The 22877-nt window shown below is 43.9% G+C and overlaps 1 protein-coding gene across 1 annotated transcript; it reads left to right on the plus strand.

The window, feature by feature from the left end:
* Window positions 1–28: 28 nt before the first annotated feature.
* LOC138811105 (zinc finger protein 569) lies at window positions 29–20734 on the plus strand. Its single transcript, XM_069998685.1, has 5 exons — window positions 29–162; window positions 7890–7944; window positions 12282–12408; window positions 12922–13017; window positions 17070–20734. Exons 2-5 carry the CDS (start codon window positions 7930–7932, stop codon window positions 18878–18880), a joined length of 2049 nt encoding a protein of 682 aa, XP_069854786.1. The 5' UTR covers window positions 29–162; window positions 7890–7929; the 3' UTR covers window positions 18881–20734.
* The last annotated feature ends 2143 nt before the right edge of the window (window positions 20735–22877 follow it).

Here is a 22877-nt window from a genome sequence, read left to right on the forward strand (position 1 = left end):
AACCGCGGGGCATTCTGGGTAACGTTGCCTCACGTCTAACTGTCCGACGCTTCTGCTGCCTCAGCCCCAGGCAGAGGGGTCCTGGGCGCCGCCCGGCTGCAGCTGCACGGGCTGTGTGCCTAGGACGGGGATGCGCCGTGGAATCGGGACCTGTGTCTGATGGTGAGTTCTCCGGGCGCCACCCGCTCCGAACCTGGGACTCTTTGTGTCCAGTGGAGGTGGAGGCCTGGGGACCCACCGCAGGGTTGGGTGCGGAGGACAGACTAGGAGAGCTCCACGGATGTGGACGGTCCTAGAAGGTGGCGGGCGTAGTTTGTGTTGGTGTGGGCTCTAATTTGCACGTTCCTTTTTGTTTTGTTGTGGATATGGGCGCGATAATGAATGAGAGACTGTGAAGATAGAAGGCAGGGCAGGGTAATAATATGTTTCAGGCTGTTTTTGAACGAGTGCTGCATGTATTCCTTACGTGATTAAAAGTATGTTTTCATATGATACATCCGTAGTCCCAAGACATGAATATTTGCTTACTTTAGCTTTATTTTCTTGTTAGCAAGTTATATATGCATGTGTAATTGACTGTTCTTGTTCCCCATCCCATTGCCGAAATCGAAAAACACAGAAAAGCTAAAAGAACAAACCATTCATAATTCTACGGGCCATACAACTATTACCAAAATTTAGTATCTTTAGCCGATGCCAGCAGTTTATGCTTGTAATCCTAGTTGCTCAGGAGGAAATCTGAGGATCGTGATTTAAAGCTAGCCATGACAGAAAAGTCTGAGACCCTTATTGCCAATGAATCGCCAAAATGTTGCTGTGGAGCTGCGGTTCAAGTGGAAGAGCGCTAGCCTTGAGGGGAGGGGGGAACTAAGGGACAGTATCCAGGCTCAGTTCAAACCCTAACCAGCACAACAAAACAAAACACTATCCTTGGGGCTGGGAAGGTGGCTCAGTGGTAGAGCGCTTGCCTTGAATGCATGAGGCCCTCAGTTCAATTCCTCAGCACCACATAAGCAAAAAGAAAAAAGCCGGAAGTGGCGCCGTGGCTCAAGTGGTAGAGCGCTAACCTTGAGTTGAAGAGCTGAGGGACAGCGCCCAGACCCAGAGTTTAGGCCCCACAACCAGACCCCCCCCCAAAAAAAAAAAAAAAGACAAAAAAAAACTATACTTTTACCTTTCTCTTTACAGATACATATTCACACACCCACTTTTGTTTCTCTCTCTTCCTCCCCCCCCCCCACTCTACTGGAAATCGAAGTCTTGGCTTTTCTCATGCTAGTCTAGCTCTCTACTACTTGACCTATGCCCCAGCCATTTTATTTTTATTTATATTTATTTTGTTGGTCATGGGGCTTGAACTCTGGGCCTGGGCATTGCCCCTCAGCTCTTCAGCTCAAGGCTAGCACTCTACCACTTAGAGCCACAGCACCACTTCTGGTTTTCTGGTGGTTAACTGGAGGTATGAATCACACAGCTAGGAGTTGGTGGCTCACACCTGCAATCCTAGCTACTCAGGAGGCTGAGATCTTAGATCACGGTTCAAAGCCAGCCTGGGAAGGAAAGCCTGTGAGACTCATCTCCAATTAAGCACCAGAGAAGACAGAAGTAGAGCTGTGGCTCAAGTGGTAGAGCGTTCGCCTTGAGCTGAAGAGCTGAGGGACAGCGCCCAGGCCCAGAGTTCAAGTCCCACGACCAATGGAAAAAAAAAGAAAAAAGAAAAAGAATCTCACTGACATTCCTGCCCATGCTGGCTTTGAACTGTGATCCTCAGCCTCCTGAGTAGCTAGGGTTACAGAGCCTAAGCCACCAGAGCCCGGCCTTTTTATGTTTGAGACAAAGTCTCCTCACTACTTCCTGCCTCAAACTTTGATCCTCTTGCTTGCACCTACCAGGTAGCTGAAATTGTAAACATGTCTTGCCTTGATATATTCTTACATAGATACACAGTGGCTTAAAAATTGCAATTACCATATGCAGTTCTTCAACTTACCTTCCCTCTCGGGCCCTCCCTGCCCCCTTCCCCCCCCCCCCCATGGGGCCTGGGCGCTGTCCCTCAGCTCTTCAGCTCAAGGCTAGCACTCTACACTCCAGCCATAGTGCCACTTCCGGTTTTCTGAGTGGTTTATTGGAGATAAGAGTCTCACAGACTTTCCTGCCCGGGCTGGCTTTGAACCATCATCCTCAGATCTCAGTCTCCTGAGTAGCTAGAGTTACAGGCGTGAGCCACTGCACACGGCAATTTACCTTTCCGATCCTACAATATCTAGAAGTAGAAATGACAAATTAAAAGGCTTAGTCTTATTAAAGGTTCCTTAAGTATTTGCATGGTATGACACTGCCTATGACCATAAATGACAGTCAGCATTGTTAACCTCATAGTTGTAAGATACTTTATTTATTTATTTATTTGTCGGTCGTGGGGGCTGAACTCTGGGCCTGGGCACTGTCCCTCAGCTCTTCAGCTCAAGGCTAGCGCCCTACAACTTGAACCACAGCACTACTTCCAGCTTTTTTCTGCTTATGTGGTGCTGAGGAATCGAACCCAGGGCCTCATACATGTGAGACAAGCACTCTACCACTGAGCCAACTTCCCACCCCTGTAAGACACTTTAATTTTCAGGTTCTACTGAAGTCTAGCATTTAAAAAAAAAGTCTTGCCGGGCACTGGTGGCTCCTGTCTGTAATCCTAACTACTCAGGAGGCATCAGGATCACAGTTCACAGCTAGCCCAGGGAGGAAAGTCTGTGAGACATTTATCTCCAATAAACCACCAGAAAAACTGGAAGTAGTGCTGTGGTTCAAGTGGTAGAGTGTTCATCTTGAGCTGAAGAGCTAGGGACAGCATCCAGTCCCTGAGTTCAAGTCCCACAAGCAACAACAAAAAAAAATGTGTCACCTGGTAATGTGGCTTAGTGGAAGAGTGTTTGCCTAGTATGCATGAAGCCGTGGGTTTGATTCCTCAGTACCACATAAACAGAAAAGGCCAAAAGTGGTGCTGTGGCTCAAGTGGTAGAGTGCTAGCCTTGAGCAAAAGCAGCTCAGGAATAGTGCCCATGCCCAATGCCCCAGTTCACATGCCCCATGCCCCAGTTCAAACCCCAGAACTGGCCAAGGAAAAAAAAAGTTTCTTCTAAATTATGTTTTTGATTTTTGTTTTTTGTTGGTCAGTGGTGGGGCTTGAACTCTGGGCTTGGGCGCTGTCCCTGCGCTCTTCAGCTCAAGGCAAGCACTCTACCGCCTTAGCCACAGCGCCACTTCCAGTTTTCGAGTGGTTTACTGGAGATCAGAGTCTCACTGACTTTCCTGCCAGATCTCAGCCTCCTGAGTAGCTAGGATTACAGGTTTGAGCCACCGGCACCCAGCCTAAATTATGTTTTCTTTTCTTTTTTTCTTTTTTTTGGGGGGCGGGGGTCCGGTCATGGGCCTGAACTCTGGGCCTTGGCACTGTCCCTCAGCTCTTCAGCTCAAAGCTAGCACTCTACCACTTGAGCCACAGCGCCACTTCCGGCTTTTTTTTTCTGATTATGTGGTGCTGAGGAATCGAACCCAGGGCCTCATACATGCAAGGCAAGCGCTCTACCATTGAGCCACCTTCCCAGCCCCCTAAATTATGTTTTCTAAAGGAGTGTTCTATTTTCAAATTTTGTATTTAGAATTCTTTCTGTGTTAAGGATCCATTCATTCATAGAATCACCTTTCACTGAATACTGACAGTAATAGGCAGTATTCCAGGTGTTTGGGATGTAATAGTGGACAACATACCATTTCTGGCTGTCATGGTACTACTGTTGTGGGCCAATTAGTAACATGTCATTAAATATAAAAAATTTTTTTATATTCTTTTTTTTGCTTTAGTTTATTTTTTTTTAATTTTTTTATTGTAAAGATACTATACAGAGGGTTACAGTTACATGAGTGAGGTAATGAGTACACTTTCTCTTGAACATTGTTACCCCCTCCATTGTTTTCCCCCTACCATCCCCTCCCTCCCTCCCTTCCCCAAGGTTCTTTTTTTTTTTTTTTTGATTGTGATTAAGTGATTACTTAATTTCCGGAAATTCACAGTATTGTGGAATAATGATGCTCATTTAAAGTCACAAGTTCATTCTAACTTTCCTGGAGCAAATTGTCTATCACAGTCTGTAATATATAACGGTGCTCACATGTTATATACCATATATGTGATCAGCAGCATGGGGATATTTGGTAGTGGTTCAACCAGTTGAGTGGGAGTTCTTTGTTTCTTAAGTCCTGTTAGTTTTGTCATATCACCTAACATTTTGGATTTATCATCCACTTATCAGGGAGACCATGTACTGTTTGTCTCTTCGTTCTTGGCTTACCTCGCTCAACATGATTCCTTCTAGCTCTATCCATTTCCCTGCAAATGCCATTATTTTGTCATTTCTAATGGCTGCATAATACTCCATTGTGTATAGATACCACAATTTTTGGATCCATTCATCTGTGGTGGGGCATCTAGGTTGTTTCCATATCCTAGCTATTGCGAACAGTGCTGCAATAAACATGGAGGTGCACGTGTCCTTGTATATTGGTTCCTGTTGTTCAGGGTAGATGCCTAGAAGTGGTATGACTGGGTCGTAAGGGAGGTCAATCTTTAGCTTTCTAAGGACCCTCCAGACTGCTTTCCAAAGTGGTTGTATGAGTGTACATTCCCACCAGCAGTGTAATAGCGTTCCTCGTTCTCCACATCCCCTCCAGCATTTGTCGTTGGCTGATTTGTGGATGTGGGACATTCTGACTGGGGTAAGGTGGTATCTCAGGGTTGTCTTTATTTGCATTTCCTTCACCACCAGGGATGATGAACATTTCCTCATGTGTTTCTTTGCCATTTTTATTTCTTCATCTGAGAAGTCCCTCTTTAGTTCCCTTGCCCATTTAGTAATTGGTTTGTTAGGTTTGGGAGGGATTAGTTTCTTGAGTTCCCTGTATATACAGGATGTTAACCCCTTGTCTGATATATTGCTGGTAAATATTTTTTCCCAATTAGTTGGTTGTCTTTCTAGCTTGGTTGCGATAGCTTTATCTGTGCAGAAGCTTTTTATTTTAAGGTAGTCCCATTTGTCGAGTCTCTCTCCAATTTGTTGTGACCCTGGGACTCTGTTCAGGAAGTTCCTTCCTGTGCCTATTAGTTCAAGTGTCTCTCCTACTCTGTCCTGCAGTAGTTTCAGAGATTCAGGTTTAATGTTAAGGTCTTTAATCCATTTTGAGTTGATGTTGGTGCATGGTGATAGGCTGGGGTCCACTTTTAGTTTTCTGCATGTGGCTGCCCAGTTTTCCCAGCACCAGCGGTTGAAGAGGCTGTGTTTCTTCCATTGTATGTCTTTGGCTCCTTTGTCGAATATCAGCTGGCTGTAGGCCTGTGGATTTATTTCTGGATCTTCTATTCTGTTCCATTGGTCTTCGGGTCTGTTTTTGTGCCAGTACCATGCTGTCTTTGTTATTAGAGCTCTGTAGTAGAGTTTGAAGTTCGGCATGGATAGCCCTCCCATATTGTCTTTATCCCCTAGAATTGTTTTGGCTATTCTAGGTCTTTTGTTGTTCCATATGAATTTTTGGACTGTTTTCTGTATTTCAGTGATGTACGTCATTGGGATTTTAATAGGAATTGCGTTGAATTTGTATATTAGTTTTGGAAGTATTGCCATCTTTACTATATTAAGTCGGCCTATCCAGGAGCATGGGAGGTCTTTCCATTTCCTAGTGTCTTCTGCAATTTCTTTAACTTTTTATAGTTCTCATTAAATAGTTCTTTTACATCTTTGGTTAGGTTAATTCCTAATAAATATAAAATTTTTAAAAAATAAAATGGGAAAATATTTAAAATTAGAAATGGGAGTTAAGAGTTTGAAATGGGACAGGGAAGGCATCTTTAAAAAGTAAGAAAAATATGAAGGAAGTAAAGGATCTGGTGGTGCATATAACTGAGAAAAAGATAGTTTCGTGTAGAAGGAGTAACAGTTGGAAAGGGCTTTTTGTTTTTAGCTTTTTAGACAGTACTGGGGATTGCACTCAGGGTATGATGCTTGCTAGGCAGGTCCTCTACCACTTGATCCACACCTGCATCCTTTTTTGCAGATAGGAATTAGTGGGGGGGTGGTTGTTTTTTGTCTGTCTTGGGGCTTGAAATATGAGCCTGGATGCTGTCCCTGAACTCTTCAGCTCAAGGCAAGCAGTCTATCACTTGTGCCACAGCGCCTTCCTGGTTTCTGGTGGTTAATTGGAGATAAAGAGTCTCAGGGACTTTCCTGCCCAGGCTGGGTTTGAACTGTGATCCTCAGATCTCAGCCTCCTAAATAGCTAGGATTACAGGTGTGAGCCACTGGTTCCCAGCTGTAATTTTGTTTCTAATTTCTTGACAGCCTGTGGACCACTATCCTACCTATTCCTCACATTTGGATATCTGGAATTACAGATGTTAGCCACCACACCCAGACTTTTGTTGTTGTTGTTGGTAGTGAGGCTTGAACTCTGGGCTTGGGCGCTGTCCCCAGCTCTTCAGCTCAAGGCGAGCGTGGTTTATTGGAGATAAGAGTCTCACGGACTTTCCTGCCTGGGCTGGCTTTGAACCTCAATCCTCAGATCTCAGGCTCCTGAGTAGCTAGGATTACAGGCGTGAGCCACTGGTGCCCGGATCACCCAGATTATTTGTTGAGAACGGAATTTCATTATCTTTTGCCTAGTCTTCCTCAAACTATTATCTGGTATCTACCTTCCAAATATCTATTTCTTTTTTTTAAAATTTTTGTCCTAAACCAGGACTCAAACTTGGTATCTCATCCTTATGTACATTGGTTGGCATTGTGCTACCTGAGCCATGATCCCAACCCTACTTAAAACGGTTACTACTTTTTTCTTTTTTGTTCAAGTCCAGGATTTGAACTCCTCCCAAGTATCTAGGAGCTGGGATCATAGCATGAGCCACCATACCCACTGGAGCCAGAAATATTTTGAGGTGGCAACAGGACTGTTACAATGAAGAGGCTGGTTTGGATAAAACAGAGTGAATGAGAGGGAGAACAGGGGACAGATAGTGGGAGATGAGAGGAGAGCTAAGTGGAGGAAAGGAGGGCAGAGCAAGTTGGAGCTTATACCCCAAGTAATGTTTTTGGCTTTGGGCAACATGGGAAGATGTTGGAGTTTTGGAAGTAATATCTGTTTACAATGAGCGAGGGTATCTTTGGTTGCTCTGATAAGAATGGACTACTGGAGAAAGACTGAAGGAAAGGGTCAGGGAGGAGGAAAGGAAAGAGCAGAAAGACCAGTTAGGCAAATACTATTGGTTATCTAGACCAAACTAGTAAAGATGATGAGAAGTAATCATATACTGGATATAACTTAAAGGTAGAGCTTCCAGTTTGCTGACAGAACTGATGTAGATAATACATTTGACCTGATATTTATCTGAGTAACTAAGAATGGAATTATTAGCAGGCTCATGCCTCTACTCTCAGATCCTTAGAAGGCAGCAATTACGAAGCAAAAAATTAGTGAGACTCAACCAACCATTCAGATGCACTGATGTGTACTTGCTATCCCATCTACATGGGAGCTAGATTTAAGGAGGATTACTGGCTGAAGCTTGCCTAGGACAAAAAATGAGACTATTCCTGATAACTAAAGCCAAATAGGACAAGGGGCATGACTGACATGGCAGAGCCAAGCATTCACAAGGCCTGGAGTTTGAACCCAGTACTGTGAGGAAAAACAAAACAAAACAGAATGAACTTATTGAGAAGGTAAACAACATAACAAACACTGATTTAGGAAGACTTAAGATTTCAGTTTGGAATATAGTATGTGATGCTTGAGATTCCCAAGTCACATACCAAGTGCCTGGCTCTAATGAATTTTATTCTCTTCACCAGTTCTGCCTGCTCAAGTCCTGTTTCTCCCTAAAAGAAGAAAATGACTGAATGTCAGGTAAATAATAGTGTCTTTATGTCTTACTCTACAATGCAATTTAAGGGGACAGAAGTATTCCATATGGTAAAAAATATTCCATATGGTAAAACCTACTTAAAGAAATAGGGTTGCAATGTTAAAAATAGAAAGAAAAAAAAAGTCAGCACTGGTGGCCTACGTCTGTAATCTTAGCTACTCAGAAAGCTGATCTGAGGACCACTGTTTAAAACCAGCCTTAGCAGGAAAGCCCTTGAGACTCATCTCCAATGAGCTACCAAAAAAAAAAACAGATGTGTTGCTGTTGCTCATGTGGTAGAGTGCTAGTCTTGTGCTCAAGGACAGTTCAAAGGCTCTGAGTTCAAGCCTCAGGACTGGCACCAAAAAACAACAAGTAGAAAATAGCTGGATGTTGGTGGCTCCCACCATTTCAGGAGGCTGAGATCTGAGGATCATGATTCAAAGCCAGCTCAGGCACAAAAATCCGTGAGACTGTTATCTCCAGTGAACCAGCAAAAAGCCAGAAATGGAGCTGTGGCTCAAGTGACAGAGCACTAAACTAGAGCAAAAAAAGCTCAGGGATGGGCTGGGAAGGTGGCTCAGTGGTAGAGCGCTTGCCTTGCATGCATGAGGCCCTGGGTTCAATTCCTCAGTACCACATAAGTAGAAAAAAAAAGCCAGAAGTGGCACTGTGGCTCAAGTGGTAGAGTGCTAGCTTTGAGCTGAAGAGCTGAGGGACGGCGCCCAGGCCCAGAGTTCAAGCCCCACAACCGGAACCAAAAAAAAAAAGCTCAGTGACAGTTCCTAGGCCCCAAGTTCAAGCCCCATGACCAATACCAAAAACAAAACAACTAGTAAAAAGTCTGGTTCTGGTGGCTCATGCCCATAATCCTAATTTCTCAGGAAGCTGAGATGTGAGGATAACAGTTTGAAATGAGCCCTGGTAGAAAAGTCCATGGGTAGGTGGCTCAGTGGTAGAGCGCTTGCCTTGAAAGCATGCATGAGGCCCTGGGTTCAATTCCTCAGCACCACATAAGCAGAAAAAGCCAGAAGTGCTGCTGTGGCTCAAGTGGTAGAGCACTAGCCTTGAGCTGAAGAGCTGAGGGACAATGCCCAGGCCCAGAGTTCATGCCCCATGACCGACCAAAAATAAAAAGTCCATGAGACTCTTACCTCTAGTTCTCTAGTTCATACACTGCCCCCCTCCCCCGCCCCAACCACCCAAAAAAAAAAAAAAAAAAAAAAGCCAAGCTCTAGTAGCTCATACCTGTAATCCTACCTACTGAGAAAGCTGAGATCTGAGGTTTATGGTTCAAAGCTACCCTGGGCAGGGAAGTCTGAGACTCACCTCCAGTGAACCATCAGAAAACCAGAAGTGGCCGGGTACTGGTGGCTCACCTGTAATCCTAGCTACTCAAGAGGCTGAGACCTGAGGATCACGGTTCAAAGCCAGCCCGGGCAGGAAAGTCCATCAAACTCTTATCTCCAATAAACCACCAGAACACTGGAAGTGGCACTGTGGCTCAAGTGGTAGAGCACTCTCCTTGAGCTGAAGAGCTGAGGGACAGTTCCCGGGCCCAGAATTCAAGCCCCATGACCAACAAAAAAAAGAAAGAAAGAAATTAAAAACCAGAAATAGTGCTGTGGCTCAAAATGGCAGAGTGCTAGTCTTGAGCAAAAAAGAGCTCAGGGTTAGCGACCAGGCCCCGAGTTCATGCCCCATGTCTGACAAAAAAAGGCCAGAAGTGTAGGGGTGGTTCAAGTGGTATAATGCGAGCCTTGAGTAAGAAAGCAAAGCAAGAACTTGAGGCCCTAAGTTCAAGCCCCAATCACAACAACCAATGAAACAAAGTATAAAATGTATTCATTCAAAAATTAAAGATAGGGCTGGGAAGATGGCTCAGTGGTAGGGCGCTTGCCTTGCATGCCTGAGGCCCTGGGTTCAATTCCTCAGCACCACATAAGCAAAATGAAAAAAGCCGGAAGTGGAGCTGTGACTCAAGTGGTAGAGCTCTAGCCTTGAGCTGAATTGCTGAGGGACAGCGCCCAGGCCCAGAGTTCAGGCCCCACAACCGGACCCAAAAAAAAAAAAGAAACAGAGTCTAAGCCGGGCGCCGGTGGCTCACGCCTGTAATCCTAGCTACTCAGGAGGCTGAGATCTGAGAATCGCGGTTCAAAGCCAGCCCGGGCAGGAAAGACCGTGAGACTCCTATCTCCAATAAACCACTAGAAAACCGGAAGTGGCGCTGTAGCTCAAGTGGTAGAGCGCTCGCCTTGAGCTGAAGAGGTGAGGGACAGCGCCCAAGCCCAGAGTTCAAGCCCCATGACCGACAAAAAAAAAAAAAAAAATTAAAGATAGGCTTTAAATCTGAATTTCATTCTTGTAAGTAAATCAAACCAGAGAAGAAATATGTTACAGAATTTCCACTGTACAGAAGAATAAAAACAAATACTTAACAGAAATAAACTTTTCATTGGCTGGAATCAAAGTTGGTTCTACTCAGTAGTGGAGCCAAAGTGGAGCAAGAAGGCACTCTGCCCACCCCTCTGCTCACAGCACAAGGATGGGATCTGAGCAGCAGCCACATAAGTATTTTGTCTGTGTCCACAAGACACTTATCTGCTGGTATTATAGCTGACTCAGGTAGAATTAATATTTACTTAAACAAGATGCAAGTTTGGTTCTAATGTTGATGTTAAAGTGTATGACTGGTCCTCTACTTCCAAGAGTCAGGAAACAAAATTTCTTCCATTTAATTTCGTTTCCATTTTCAGTGATGGGCTTCTAGAACATTATCTCAAATTACAGTATTTACCCTCTGTCATATTCTCTTGTCCATTTATAGGAAGGAGGAAGCCAGGGAGAAATGGTATAAACAACTTGGTCCTTTTAAGCTAATTCACTAGTAATTATTGGTACTATTTTCAACCTCCCTATCCCTACTTTTCTGCCTTTCCAAATCCTGTATTTCTGGTATCTAGTGAGGTCCTCAGCCAGTTAACTTCTTTACTTGTCCATTTCTTTACATGTGTTTAAGAATCAATCTTGGGGTTTGAAATGTGACTTTGTGGTAGAGTGCTTGGCTAGCATGTATGAAGCTCTGGGTTTGATTCCTCAGTACCACATAAAAAAACCCAAAAGTGGTACTGTAACTCAAGTGGTAGAGCACTAGCTTGAGCTGAAGAACTGAGGGACAGCACCCAGGTCCAGAGTTCAAGCCCCACGACTAGCAAAAAAAAAAAAAAAAAATCAATCTTACCAGGTACTGGTGGTGCACACCTATAATCCTAGCTCAGGGATAGTGCCCAGACTCAGTGCAAGTCCCACACCAACAACAACAAAAAAAGGAATCAATATTTTTTTCTTTCCCTGCCTCTCTCCCTCCCCCTTCCCTTTCTCTGTCTCTGTCTCTCCTTTCTTTCTTTATACTGGAGTTTGAACTCCAGGGCTCACATTTGTTTGCTAGGTAGATGTTTTACCCCTAGCCCTTTCTGAGTTGTAACTGAAGGATGGAGTTATTTTCCAGGTAGAGTCTCATATTTTTTGTTTGTCTGGTATGCCCTCAGACCTCAGTCATCCAATCTACACTTCCTAGTAGTTGGGATCAAAGGACTGTACCACAATGACTGGCTTATTGATTAAAATGAGATCTCAAAATGAGAGCTTGCTAACTTTTGTTCCCACACTGGCCTTGAATTGCAATCTTCTTGATCTCCAACTCCCAAGTAGCTTGGATTACAGGCATTTTTTACCCTATTGTAGTAATTAAAATTATGTGCTAATGGGCTGGGAAGGTGACTCAGTGGTAGAGCGCTTGCCTTGCATGCCTGGGGCCCTGGGTTCGATTCCTCAGCACCACATAAGCAAAAAGAAAAAAGCCAGGGGCTGGGAAGGTGGCTCAGTGGTAGAGCACTTGCCTTGCATGCCTGAGGCCCTGGGTTCGATTCCTCAGCACCACATAAGCAAAAAGAAAAAAGCCGGAAGTGGCGCTGTGGCTCAAGTGGTAGAGCGCTAGCCTTGAGCTGAAGAGCTGAGGGACAGCGCTCAGGCCCAGAGTTCAGGCCCCACGACCGGACCCAAAAAAAAAAAAAAAAGAAAAAAGCCAGAAGTGGCGCTGTGGCTCAAGTGGTAGAGCGCTAGCCTTGAGCTGAAGAGCTGAGGGACAGCGCCCAGACCCAGAGTACAGGCCTCACGACCGGACCCCCCCCCCCAAAAAAAAAAATTATGTGCTAATAACAGGCAGTGTTTTAAAATAATAAAATTCCATTTCTGAGTAATAGCTAAACAAGCTTGAATATGTTTTGTCCACATGATAAAAGATGATGACTTCAGATTGAGCAACAGTGTGTTATTACAGGCAACAGTGACATTCAGAGATGTGGCTATTGACTTCACCCAGGAGGAGTGGAAACAGTTGGACCCTGCACAGAGAGACCTTTACCGGAATGTAATGCTAGAAAACTATAACAACTTAATCACAGTAGGTAAGAGTGATTTCTTCCGTAAGTTAGAATAAAGTACCCCTCCCCCTCCCCCAATGTTTTCTGAAACATAGACCTTTCAATGTTAAGGTAAGTTTAGCTTTGAGTTTCCTTTCCCCCTCCCCAAGCACCTATCAAGTCTGTAGCTCTCCAGCATGGCTGGGTTCCAGGATATAGCATTTCCAGAAGACACATTTTCTTGCTTTTTTTTTTTTTGGGGGGGTCCGTCGAGGGGCCTACGCGCTGTCCCTCAGCTCTTCAGCTCAAGGCTAGCACTCTACCACTTGAGCCACAGTGCCACTTCCAGCTTTTTTTCTTTTTGCTTATGTGGTGCTGAGGAATCGAACCCAGAGCCTCATTCATGCAAGGCAAGCGCTCTACCACTGAGCCACCTTCCCAGCCCAGAAGACACATTTTCTTATCCTTCAGAAAGCCTGGTGTTCCTGGGCCCAACCTCATTTTCTCCATTGTTTGTTCCTGACTTGGTTACCCAAATTTGTTATTTCCTATTGACAGGTTATCCAGTTGCCAAACCTGATGTGATTTTCAAGTTGGAACAAGAAGAAGAACCATGGGTGGTCGAGGATGAAGTGCTAAGGAGACACTGTCCAGGTGAGTGTGAGGGAAGCAGACAAGTGATGAGACAACCCAATACTAGTAAAGGTTACACAAAATGGATCTGCGATGCACTGTTTACTTTTGTAACAATTAGTGTAGATTCTTTGTAAAGCTGAGATCTCTTTATTTATTTATTTATTTGCTGGTTTGGGGGCTTGAACTCAAATCCTGGGCCCTGTCTCTGAGCTTCTTTTGCTCAAGGCAAGAGCTACAGTCCCACTTCCAGCTCTCTTTTGAATAGTTTGTTAGAGATAAGAGTCTCGTGGAATTTCTTGCCAGAGCTGGCTTTGGATCAAGATCCTCATATCTCAGCCTCCTGATTAGCTAGGATGGATTACCGGTGTGAGCCACAGGCTCTTTTTTTTGAAATGGGGCTTGAACTTAGGACCTGGGCACTGTCCCTGAGCTTTTTCACTCATGGCTAGCACTCTATCACTTTGATTTTTTTTTTTTGGGGGGTCCAGTTGTGGGGCCTGAACTCTGGGCCTGGGCGCTGTCCCTCAGCTCTTCAGCTCAAGACTAGCACTCTACCACTTGAGCCACAGCTTTTTTCTTTTTGCTTATGTGGTGCTGAGGAATCAAACCCAGGGCCTCAGGCATGCAAGGCAAGCGCTCTACCACTGAGCCACCTTCCCAGCCCCAGCACTCTATCACTTTGAGCCACAGCACTACTTCTAGTTTTCTGGTAGTTAACTGGAAATAAAGGTCTCACAGACTTTCTTGCACTTGCTGGCTTTAAACTGCGATCCTCAGGAGGAGGTAAAATTACAGGCATGAGCCACCAGCTCCTGGCTCTGAAATGTCATATTTTAAATAATATTTTAAATTCTTTCCTCAGAACTGGTTAAGTATTAGGCATCTTCCTTTCCTAATTAATTTCCAACCTTATTCCAGTTTTGTCCTAATCATTATTAGTATCTTCAAATTCCCTGCACATTTTTCCATAGGATCTTTTCCTTTTGTATATATAGTCACAGATTTGTAGTTTTTAAATTAATGTGTTGACATATGTAGTCCTTTACCTTCTTCTTTCTCATCTTCTGTTCTAAGAGCCTTCACCTAATATCTCATTTTTCACTGTATGTTTATTTAGCTTTTGCTCTCATACTTCAATAGAAACTACTGTCCTTTTTTAAATTTTTTTTTGGGTCCGGTCATGGGGCCTGAACTCTGGGCCTGGGCGCTGTCCCTCAGCTCTTCAGCTCAAGGCTAGCGCTCTACCACTTGAACCACAGCGACACTTCTGGCTTTTTTCTTTTTGCTTTTGTGGTGCTGGGGAATCGAACCCAGGGCCTCAGGCATGCAAGGCAAGCGCTCTACCACTGAGCCACCTTCCCAGCCCCCCCCTTTTTTTTTTTTTTTGCCAGTCCTGGGACTTGAACTCAGGGTCCAGACACTGTCCCTGAAATTCTTTTGCCCAAGGCTAGTACTCTACCACTTGAGCCACAGCACCATTTCTGGTTTATGTGGTACTGAGGAATTGAACCCAGGGCCTCATGCATGCCAGATAAGCACTCTTATCACTAACCCATATCTCCAGCTCCTGTCCTTTTATGTCAGCAAACAGTTGAGTGATAAAAGGCTGGAAGGCGTAGCTTGCTTGATAGAAACTCCTTTCACTCTTCCAAGATTTTCTATCTCTGCCTTATTTCTTATTTAGTCACATTAATAGCATATAAGTAGGAATGGTTATAATACTTATTCCCAATTTTACTTATATTACTTGTGGACTTTATTTTCCTTTGAACTGCTGTAATAGTATTTGAGTTGTTTTTTTATTCAAGTTAAATAACTATGAGGTCCTATTGGATGACTTTTTTCCATAGAAAGTAGATGTTGTTTCACTGTTTTGAATTAGCATGTATTACCTATACAAGATAATGGGGTTTGATTATTTAAACAGGGCTGGGAAGGTGGCTCAGTGGTAAAGTGCTTGCCTTGCATGCATGAGGCCCTGGGTTCGATTCCTCAGCACCATTTCCAGAAAAAGCTGGAAGTGGCACTGTGGCTCTAGTGGTAGAGTGCTAGCCTTGAGCTGGAATGCTGAGGGACAGCGCCTAGACCTAGAGTTCTGGCCCTAAGACCCGCAAAAAAACAAAAACATGGGCTGGGAAGGTGGCTCAGTGGTAGAGCGCTTGCCTTGCATGCCTGAGGCCCTAGGTTCAATTCCTCAGCACCATATACGCAAAAAGAAAAAAAAAAGCCGGAAGTGGCGCTGTGGTTCAAGTGGTAGAGCACTAGCCTTGAGCTGAAGAGCTGAGGGACAACGCCCAGGCCCAGAGTTCAGGCCCCATGACCGGACCCCCCCCCCAAAAAAAAAACATATAGCAGGGCGCTGGTGGCTTACACCTGTAATCCTAGCTACTCAGGAGGTTGTGATCTGAGGATCAGGGTTAAAACCAGCCCCAGCAGGAAAGACTGTGAGACTCTTATCTCCAATAAACCACTAGAAAACCGGAAGTGGCACTGTGGCTAAAGCAGTAGAGTGCTCATCTTGAGCTGAAGAGCTGAGGGACAGCGCCCAGGCCCAGAGTTCAAGCACCATGACCGGCAAAAAAAACAAACAACAAAAAAAAACATTTAAACATGCTAGCAAGTGCTGTTCTACTGAAGTATGCCTAAACCCTCAGCATCTTTCAAGTATTTAAGAGCTATATTTGAATTTTCATTATCCATCTATTATTGTCTTTCTTTATAATAACCTTCTACTAGTGGAACATACTTTTTTTTGGGGGGGGGGGTCCAGTCGTGGGGCCTGAACTCTGGGCTTGGGCACTGTCCCTCAGCTCTTCAGCTCAAGGCTAGCACTCTACCACTTGAGCCACAGTGCCACTTCTGGCTTTTTTCTTTTTGCTTATGTGGTGCTGAGGAATCGAACCCAGGGCCTCATGCATGCAAGGCAAGGGCTCTACCACTGAGCCACTTTCCCAGCCCCTAGTGGAACATACTTTTATATTCCTGGAAAAGTTTATTCAAGGATATTTTATGTATGTATGTATATTTGTTGGTCATGGGGCTTGAACTCGGCCTGGGCACTGTCCCTGAGCTCCTCAGCTCAATGTGAATACTCTACCACTTGAGCCACAGCGCCACTTCGGCTTTTCTGATGGTTAATTGAAGATAAGAATCTCACAGACTTTCCTGCCTTGGCTGGCCTTTTAACCTTAATCCTCAGATCTCAGTCTCCTGAGTAGCTAGGATTATAGGGCATGAGCCACCGGTGCCTGGCTTCTGGTTTTTTTTGTCAGTCGTGGGGCCTGAACTTAGCCTGAGTGCTCTCCCTCAGCACTTCAGCCCAAGGCTAGCGCTTTACCACTTGAGCCACAGTGCCACTTCTGGCTTTTTCTGCTCATGTGGTGCTGAGGAATTGAACCCAGGGCCTCAAGCATGCAAGGCAAGCACTCTACCCCTGAGCCACCTTCCCAGCCCTTCTGGGATTTTTGTTTTGTTTTGAATAACATTGTTTCTTCCTTACTTATATGTTCTGTATCTCCTTTTTATTTCTTTTTTTTAAACTTATTTATTTACTTATTTATTTTTATTGTGAAAATACCATACAGAGGGGTTACAATTACATGGGCAAGATAATGAGTACATTTCTTTCTTTTTTTTTTTTTGCTGGTCATGGGGCCTGAACTCAGGGCCGGGGCACTGTACCTCAGCTCTTAAGCTCAAGGCTAGCATTCTACCGTTTGAGCCACAGCGCCACTTCCAGCTTTTTCTGCTTATGTGGTGCTAAGGAATCGAACCCAGGCCCTCATGCATGCAAGACAAGCACTCTACCACTAAGCTACCTTCCCAGCCCTCCTTTTTCTTTCTTAATAGTTTTCTTTCACTTTCCATTTTAAAACAGTCATTTGTATTCATATATATCTGCTTCTAATCACATTTCCTTTCCTAGATCTTCCTTCTCAAAACTTTGTACTTGTAATTTGTTTAGGAATAGGAGATGAATAATTAAACATCAATGCCATTAAACATCTTTCTTTAAATTTTCTTGATATTTGAAAAAATTCACAAAGAGTATGTATTTGCACCTATTTTAGGAGTAATATGGAACACTAATGAACATCAAAAAATCCAGGACAGACTATTGAGAGAAGTTTTTAAGAAAACACTGACTGAAGAAAAAGTCAATGAATGTCATAAATTTGAAGGTATATTTCCTCTAAGCTCAGATTTTATTCCTTCCAGAAACGATATATATGAATATGACTCATTTGGGAAGTGTTTAGAACATAATTTTGACTCTCATAATAATGTGAAATACCTTATGAAAAAGGAACATTTTGAGTTTGATGAAGCTATAACATCATATGATAATTGTTCATCCTCTCTTGACACGATCCCCTTCAAATGTGATCATTGTGGAAAAGGCTTTAGTCAAAGATTAGACCTCATCAGACACCTGAGATTTCATAATGGAGAGAAACCCTATGACTGTAACAAATGTAGGAAAACCTTTAGCCACAAGGATAAACTCATTAAACATCTTAATGTTCATAGTAGGGACCAAACTTATGAATGTAATGAATGTGGGAAAATTTTTATTAAAATGTCAAACCTCATTCGACATCAAAGAATCCACACTGGAGAGAAACCCTATGCATGTAGAGACTGTGGAAAATCTTTCAGCCAGAAATCAAATCTCATCGATCATGAAAAGATTCACACTGGAGAGAAACCTTACGAATGTAACGAATGTGGAAAAGCCTTCAGCCAGAAGCAAAGCCTTATCGCACATCAGAAAGTTCATACTGGGGAGAAGCCTTATGCATGTAATGAATGTGGCAAAGCCTTTCCTCGAGTTGCCTCCCTTGCTCTTCATATGAGAAGTCATACAGGAGAAAAACCCTATAAATGTGATAAATGTGGAAAGGCCTTCTCTCAGTTTTCCATGCTTATTATACATGTGAGAATCCACACGGGTGAGAAGCCCTATGAATGCAATGAGTGTGGCAAAGCCTTTTCTCAAAGCTCTGCCCTTACTGTACACACAAGGAGTCACACAGGTGAGAAGCCCTATGAATGTAAAGAGTGTAGAAAAGCTTTCAGCCACAAGAAAAACTTCATTACCCACCAGAAAATTCATACTCGAGAGAAACCCTATGAATGTAATGAGTGTGGGAAAGCTTTTATTCAGATGTCAAATCTCGTTAGACACCAGAGAATTCATACTGGAGAAAAACCCTATATCTGTAAAGAATGTGGCAAAGCTTTTAGTCAGAAATCTAATCTCATTGCTCATGAAAAAATTCATTCTGGAGAAAAACCCTATGAATGTAATGAATGTGGTAAAGCCTTCAGTCAGAAGCAAAACTTTATTACACACCAGAAAGTTCATACTGGAGAGAAACCTTATGACTGCAATAAATGTGGTAAAGCCTTTTCTCAGATTGCATCCCTTACTCTTCACTTGAGAAGTCACACCGGAGAAAAGCCTTATGAATGTGATAAGTGTGGGAAAGCCTTCTCTCAGTGCTCACTGCTTAATTTACATATGCGAAGTCACACCGGTGAGAAGCCCTATGTCTGTAATGAGTGTGGGAAAGCCTTCTCTCAAAGAACTTCCCTCATTGTGCATATGAGAGGTCATACAGGTGAGAAGCCGTATGAATGTAATAAGTGTGGAAAAGCTTTCTCTCAGAGCTCATCCCTTACTATACATATACGAGGGCACACAGGTGAGAAACCCTTTGACTGCACCAAATGTGGAAAAGCCTTCTCTCAGATCTCATCTCTTACTCTTCACATGCGGAAGCATACAGGTGAGAAGCCCTATCACTGTCTTGAGTGTGGCAAAGCTTTCAGCCAAAAGTCACACCTGGTTAGACACCAGAGAATTCATATTCATTGAGAATCAGGTGAATTTCATGGCATATTATCTGATCAGTTCTAGAGCAGAAAGGTATGAATATAAGAAAACCTTAGGAAGAAGTCAAACAGAATTCTCACCAAGGTGAGCAATAAATTGGCTATTAAAAACCTTCAGTGGACACCTTACTTATGGATAAAATCAATATTCAAGTCTGAAAGACAATGTCTACTATTGGCTATCAACATAATTTTTGAATTCCTAGCTAATCTATTAATAAGCAAAAAAAGGAGAAATTAAGAACTATAAAATAAACCTTTTACATAAGAATTAGAAAATGTGTTGATTATAAAGAATACAGCAATGAGTGACAATTTTATTTATAAAGTTATAAAACATGTTGAAGGACACAAAAGAACACCTGAAAATTGAAGAGGAACGAAATTATGGCTGCAAAGAGAATATTGTAAAAATGTAAGTACCCTTCCAAATCTCTTGACTTTAAGTACTTCCACTCATATTTTACATGTTAATTATAGTTGAAGGAATTCCGAAAGCATTTTAAAATGTTATGTGGAAAGGTAAAGGACACAAATGTTGAAACAAATTTGATAACACAAAACAACTAGGGAATACACACTCTAATAGACATTCTAACAGACTATTAAAAGCTATTGTGATTTACTATGCCATTGACTGTATAAATAAACCAGTGGAAAAAAGTAGGGACTATCATCGAGATAGGGGAACTTTGTGAATGCTAGGGCTATGAAAATGACGGAGGCAAGGACAGCCTACCCAATAAGTGGAAGGTTTATATGGTCACAAAATACTAGTATCTGTTGGGAGCTGGTGGCTCACGCTTGTAATCCCAGCTCCTCAGGAGGCTGAGATCTGAGGATCAGTTCAAAGTCATGCCAGGCAGTAAATTCCCTGAGACTCTTATCTCCAATAAACCTCTCAGAAAACCGGAAGCAGCGCTGTGGCTTAAGTGGTAGAGCTGTGGTTTAAGTGGTAGAGTGCTAGCCTTGAGCTGAAGAGCTGAGGGACAGCCCCCAGGTCTAGAGTTGAAGCCCCACAACTGACAAAAAATAAAAAATAAAAATATTAATATCTATCTTATACACAAAAATAAAATATATGAAGGTAAGAATAGAAAAAAGTGATGTATGAAAATGATGTAGAACAACATATTAATTTAAAAATAGATGAAGATGAGGCTGGGAAGGTGGCTCAGTGGTAGAGTGCTTGTCTTGCATGCATAAGGCCCTGGGTTCGATTCCTCAGCAACACATAAACAGAAAAAACCAGAAGTGGCGCTGTGGCTTAAGTGGTAGAGCACTCGCCTTGAGCTGAAGAGCTGGGGGACAGTGGCCAAGCCCAGAGTTCAAGCCCCAGGACTGGCCAAAAAAAAAAAAAAAAAAAGATGAAGATGTTACAGTTTTCCTGGTGCACTGGCCTCAGAAGCACCACAGGTACACAGAAATATTACCACTGCATTCATGGAAGCATGGTGTGTGCTGCCCTAACCTGAATCTAACAGATTTCATCAATAGAGGATCATAGATCAATAAATATAATGTACTAATTTATAGATTACCAGGACTGTTAAAATACACAAATACAGAATATCCAATAAGTCACGGCATATTTGTGTAAATTAATAAAACAGTACAGAGAATGGTACTGTGTATTTATTACAGATCCATATATGATACTAGTTGTCTTTTGGGTGTGGAAACATTTGGTGGGAGTTACCTTGATATGTAATACTTTTTCATTAAAGAGCCAATATGACAGTAATAACAAGTATGGTTGTCAAAATTAATTATATGGAGTTTTAAAAAGTTTCTTTCTTTTTTTTTTTTTGGTCTGGTCGTGGGGCCTGAACTCTGGGCCTGGGCGCTGTCCCAAGGCTAGCGCTTTACCACTTGAGCCACAGTGCCACTTCCGGCTTTTTTCTTTTTGCTTATGTGGTGCTGAGGAATCGAACCCAAGGCCTCAGGCATGCAAGGCAAACGCTCTACCACTGAGCCACCTTCCCAGCCCTAAAAAGTTTCTTTCTTAGCAGGACGCTGGTGGCTCACGCCTGTAATCCTAACGAAGGCTGGGATCTGAGGATTGGGGTTTGAAGCCATCCCTGGGAGGAAAGTTCTTAGATTCTTACCTCCAATTAGACACACACACAGACACACACACACACAGACACACACACACACACACACAAAATGTGGAGCTCTGACTCAAGTAGCAGAGCGCTAGACTTGAGCACAAAAGCTGAGGGACAGCGCCTGGGCCTTAAATTCAAGCTCCTGTACCGGCACGCGCACGCACACACACAGAAAAACACAGTGTAAAATATGATTATACTTACAATGTTACTTACATATAAATTATGTCTGTAAAAGTTTTGTAAGACGTTTGATCCAGCAAAGCAACACCATATCCCTGGTTAGGGGAGGGAAAAAAAAGTCTTAATTCAAGACCTGGTGCCAGCCAAGGGGAGGGCGGGGGGAGGGCTTTACTACTTTGTCACAATTTAACAGCCCAGGATAGCCTTCCAGGCACAGAGAGATTGAGGCAAGCTGAATGTCCCTACCAACACAGAAGGCACGTGTTCACACCATCCCACCCCTGCCCCCTCTCGGACGGTGGCGACGTCGTGCGGTCACGAGGGAGGCAGGAGTCACACCCGACTCACACCCGGGACGCACAGGCACGAGGTCAAGCGGCCCACTAGCCTCACACGCGTAGGCCTCACAGCCACGCTGGGCACAAGTACGGACAGGCCAAACTATGAACTCGCACCCCAACTCTGAGGACCCAGGCTACCCGACAGCCTCTTTAGGCTAGCTGGTCTGGAGCATGCGTCCCACCTGCCAACTCTCAGGTGTCCACTTAAGCCCTCGGTTCTTCGTGAGATGGAAGCTGAGGTGACCGCGCCATCTGCGGCGGCTCGCAGTGGCGGCTGGGAAATGTAGCCGGATTGGCTACGTTCAGCGCAAAGGTCTCTGGGGCTGGTAGTTCGTCGGCAGGAGCCAGCGCGGCAACGAAAAGCACAGGGATTGTGGAAAGAGCCAAAGCGTCCCCAGGTACAGCAGTCTGGTATTCCCATTGAGGCTGGGGTCAGGGATGCTGCTCTGGCACGGAAGGGACTCAGGGAAAGGGGAGTCAGCTAGGACGTACCTGGGGATTTGGGGAAGCTAAGAAGGGAAGAAATTGCTTGATAGATAAGTTGTGCTACTGTGGAATGACAGAAAGGATTGGAAATAGAGATGATTGTTGCCCAGAACTGTGAACGTATTAAATGGTTTAAAATGGTAAATTTTTCCAGGTGATGGTGCCTCACGCCTATAAATCCTAGCTACTCAGGAGGCTGAGATCTGAGGATGGCGTGAAATATCACAGCTTCCCAGGGCTGGTGGGACTTGAACCCACAATCGGCAAAAGAGTCACCAACACTCGTCAGTAGGGCTAGGAATCGTTTAATAGCCAACGGCGTGTGACCTCCACTATACCAAGAAAGTGAAAACCAAACGTGAAGTCAAAAAGCTCAGGGTATTTAAAGGCAAGCACCGTGGGGGAAAGAGGGTAACTCGCAGGTGGCCAGTGGTAGTTTTCTTGCTCAGCAAAGAAGCGAGTTACAGAAGCAGAGCTAGCAATTAGGGATTACAAAATGGTGATTACAGCCGGGCAGTGGTGGCTCACGCCTGTCATCCTAGCTACTCAGGAGGCTGAGATCTGAGGTCGTGGTTCAAAGCCAGCCTGGGTCGGAAAGTCTATGAGACATCTCCAATGAAACACTAAGAAAACCGGAAGTGGTGCTGTGGCTCAAGTGGTAGAGCGCTAGCCTTGAGCTGAAGAGCTGAGGGACAGCGCCCAGGCCCAGAGTTCAAGCCTCATGACCGATGAAAAGAAAAACAACACCAACAAAAAAGAAAACAAAATGGTGGCTACAATTCCAGTCATTCCAATAACCAAGGCCATAAGTCACAAGGCAAAGTCTTTATTCCAAATCTTCCCGTCAAAGAAGCAAGTT

The sequence above is a fragment of the Dipodomys merriami genome, unplaced genomic scaffold (genome assembly GCF_024711535.1).
Source record: "Dipodomys merriami isolate MVZ:Mamm:240054 unplaced genomic scaffold, mDipMer1.0.p SCAF_52, whole genome shotgun sequence".
Lineage (NCBI taxonomy): Eukaryota > Metazoa > Chordata > Mammalia > Rodentia > Heteromyidae > Dipodomys > Dipodomys merriami.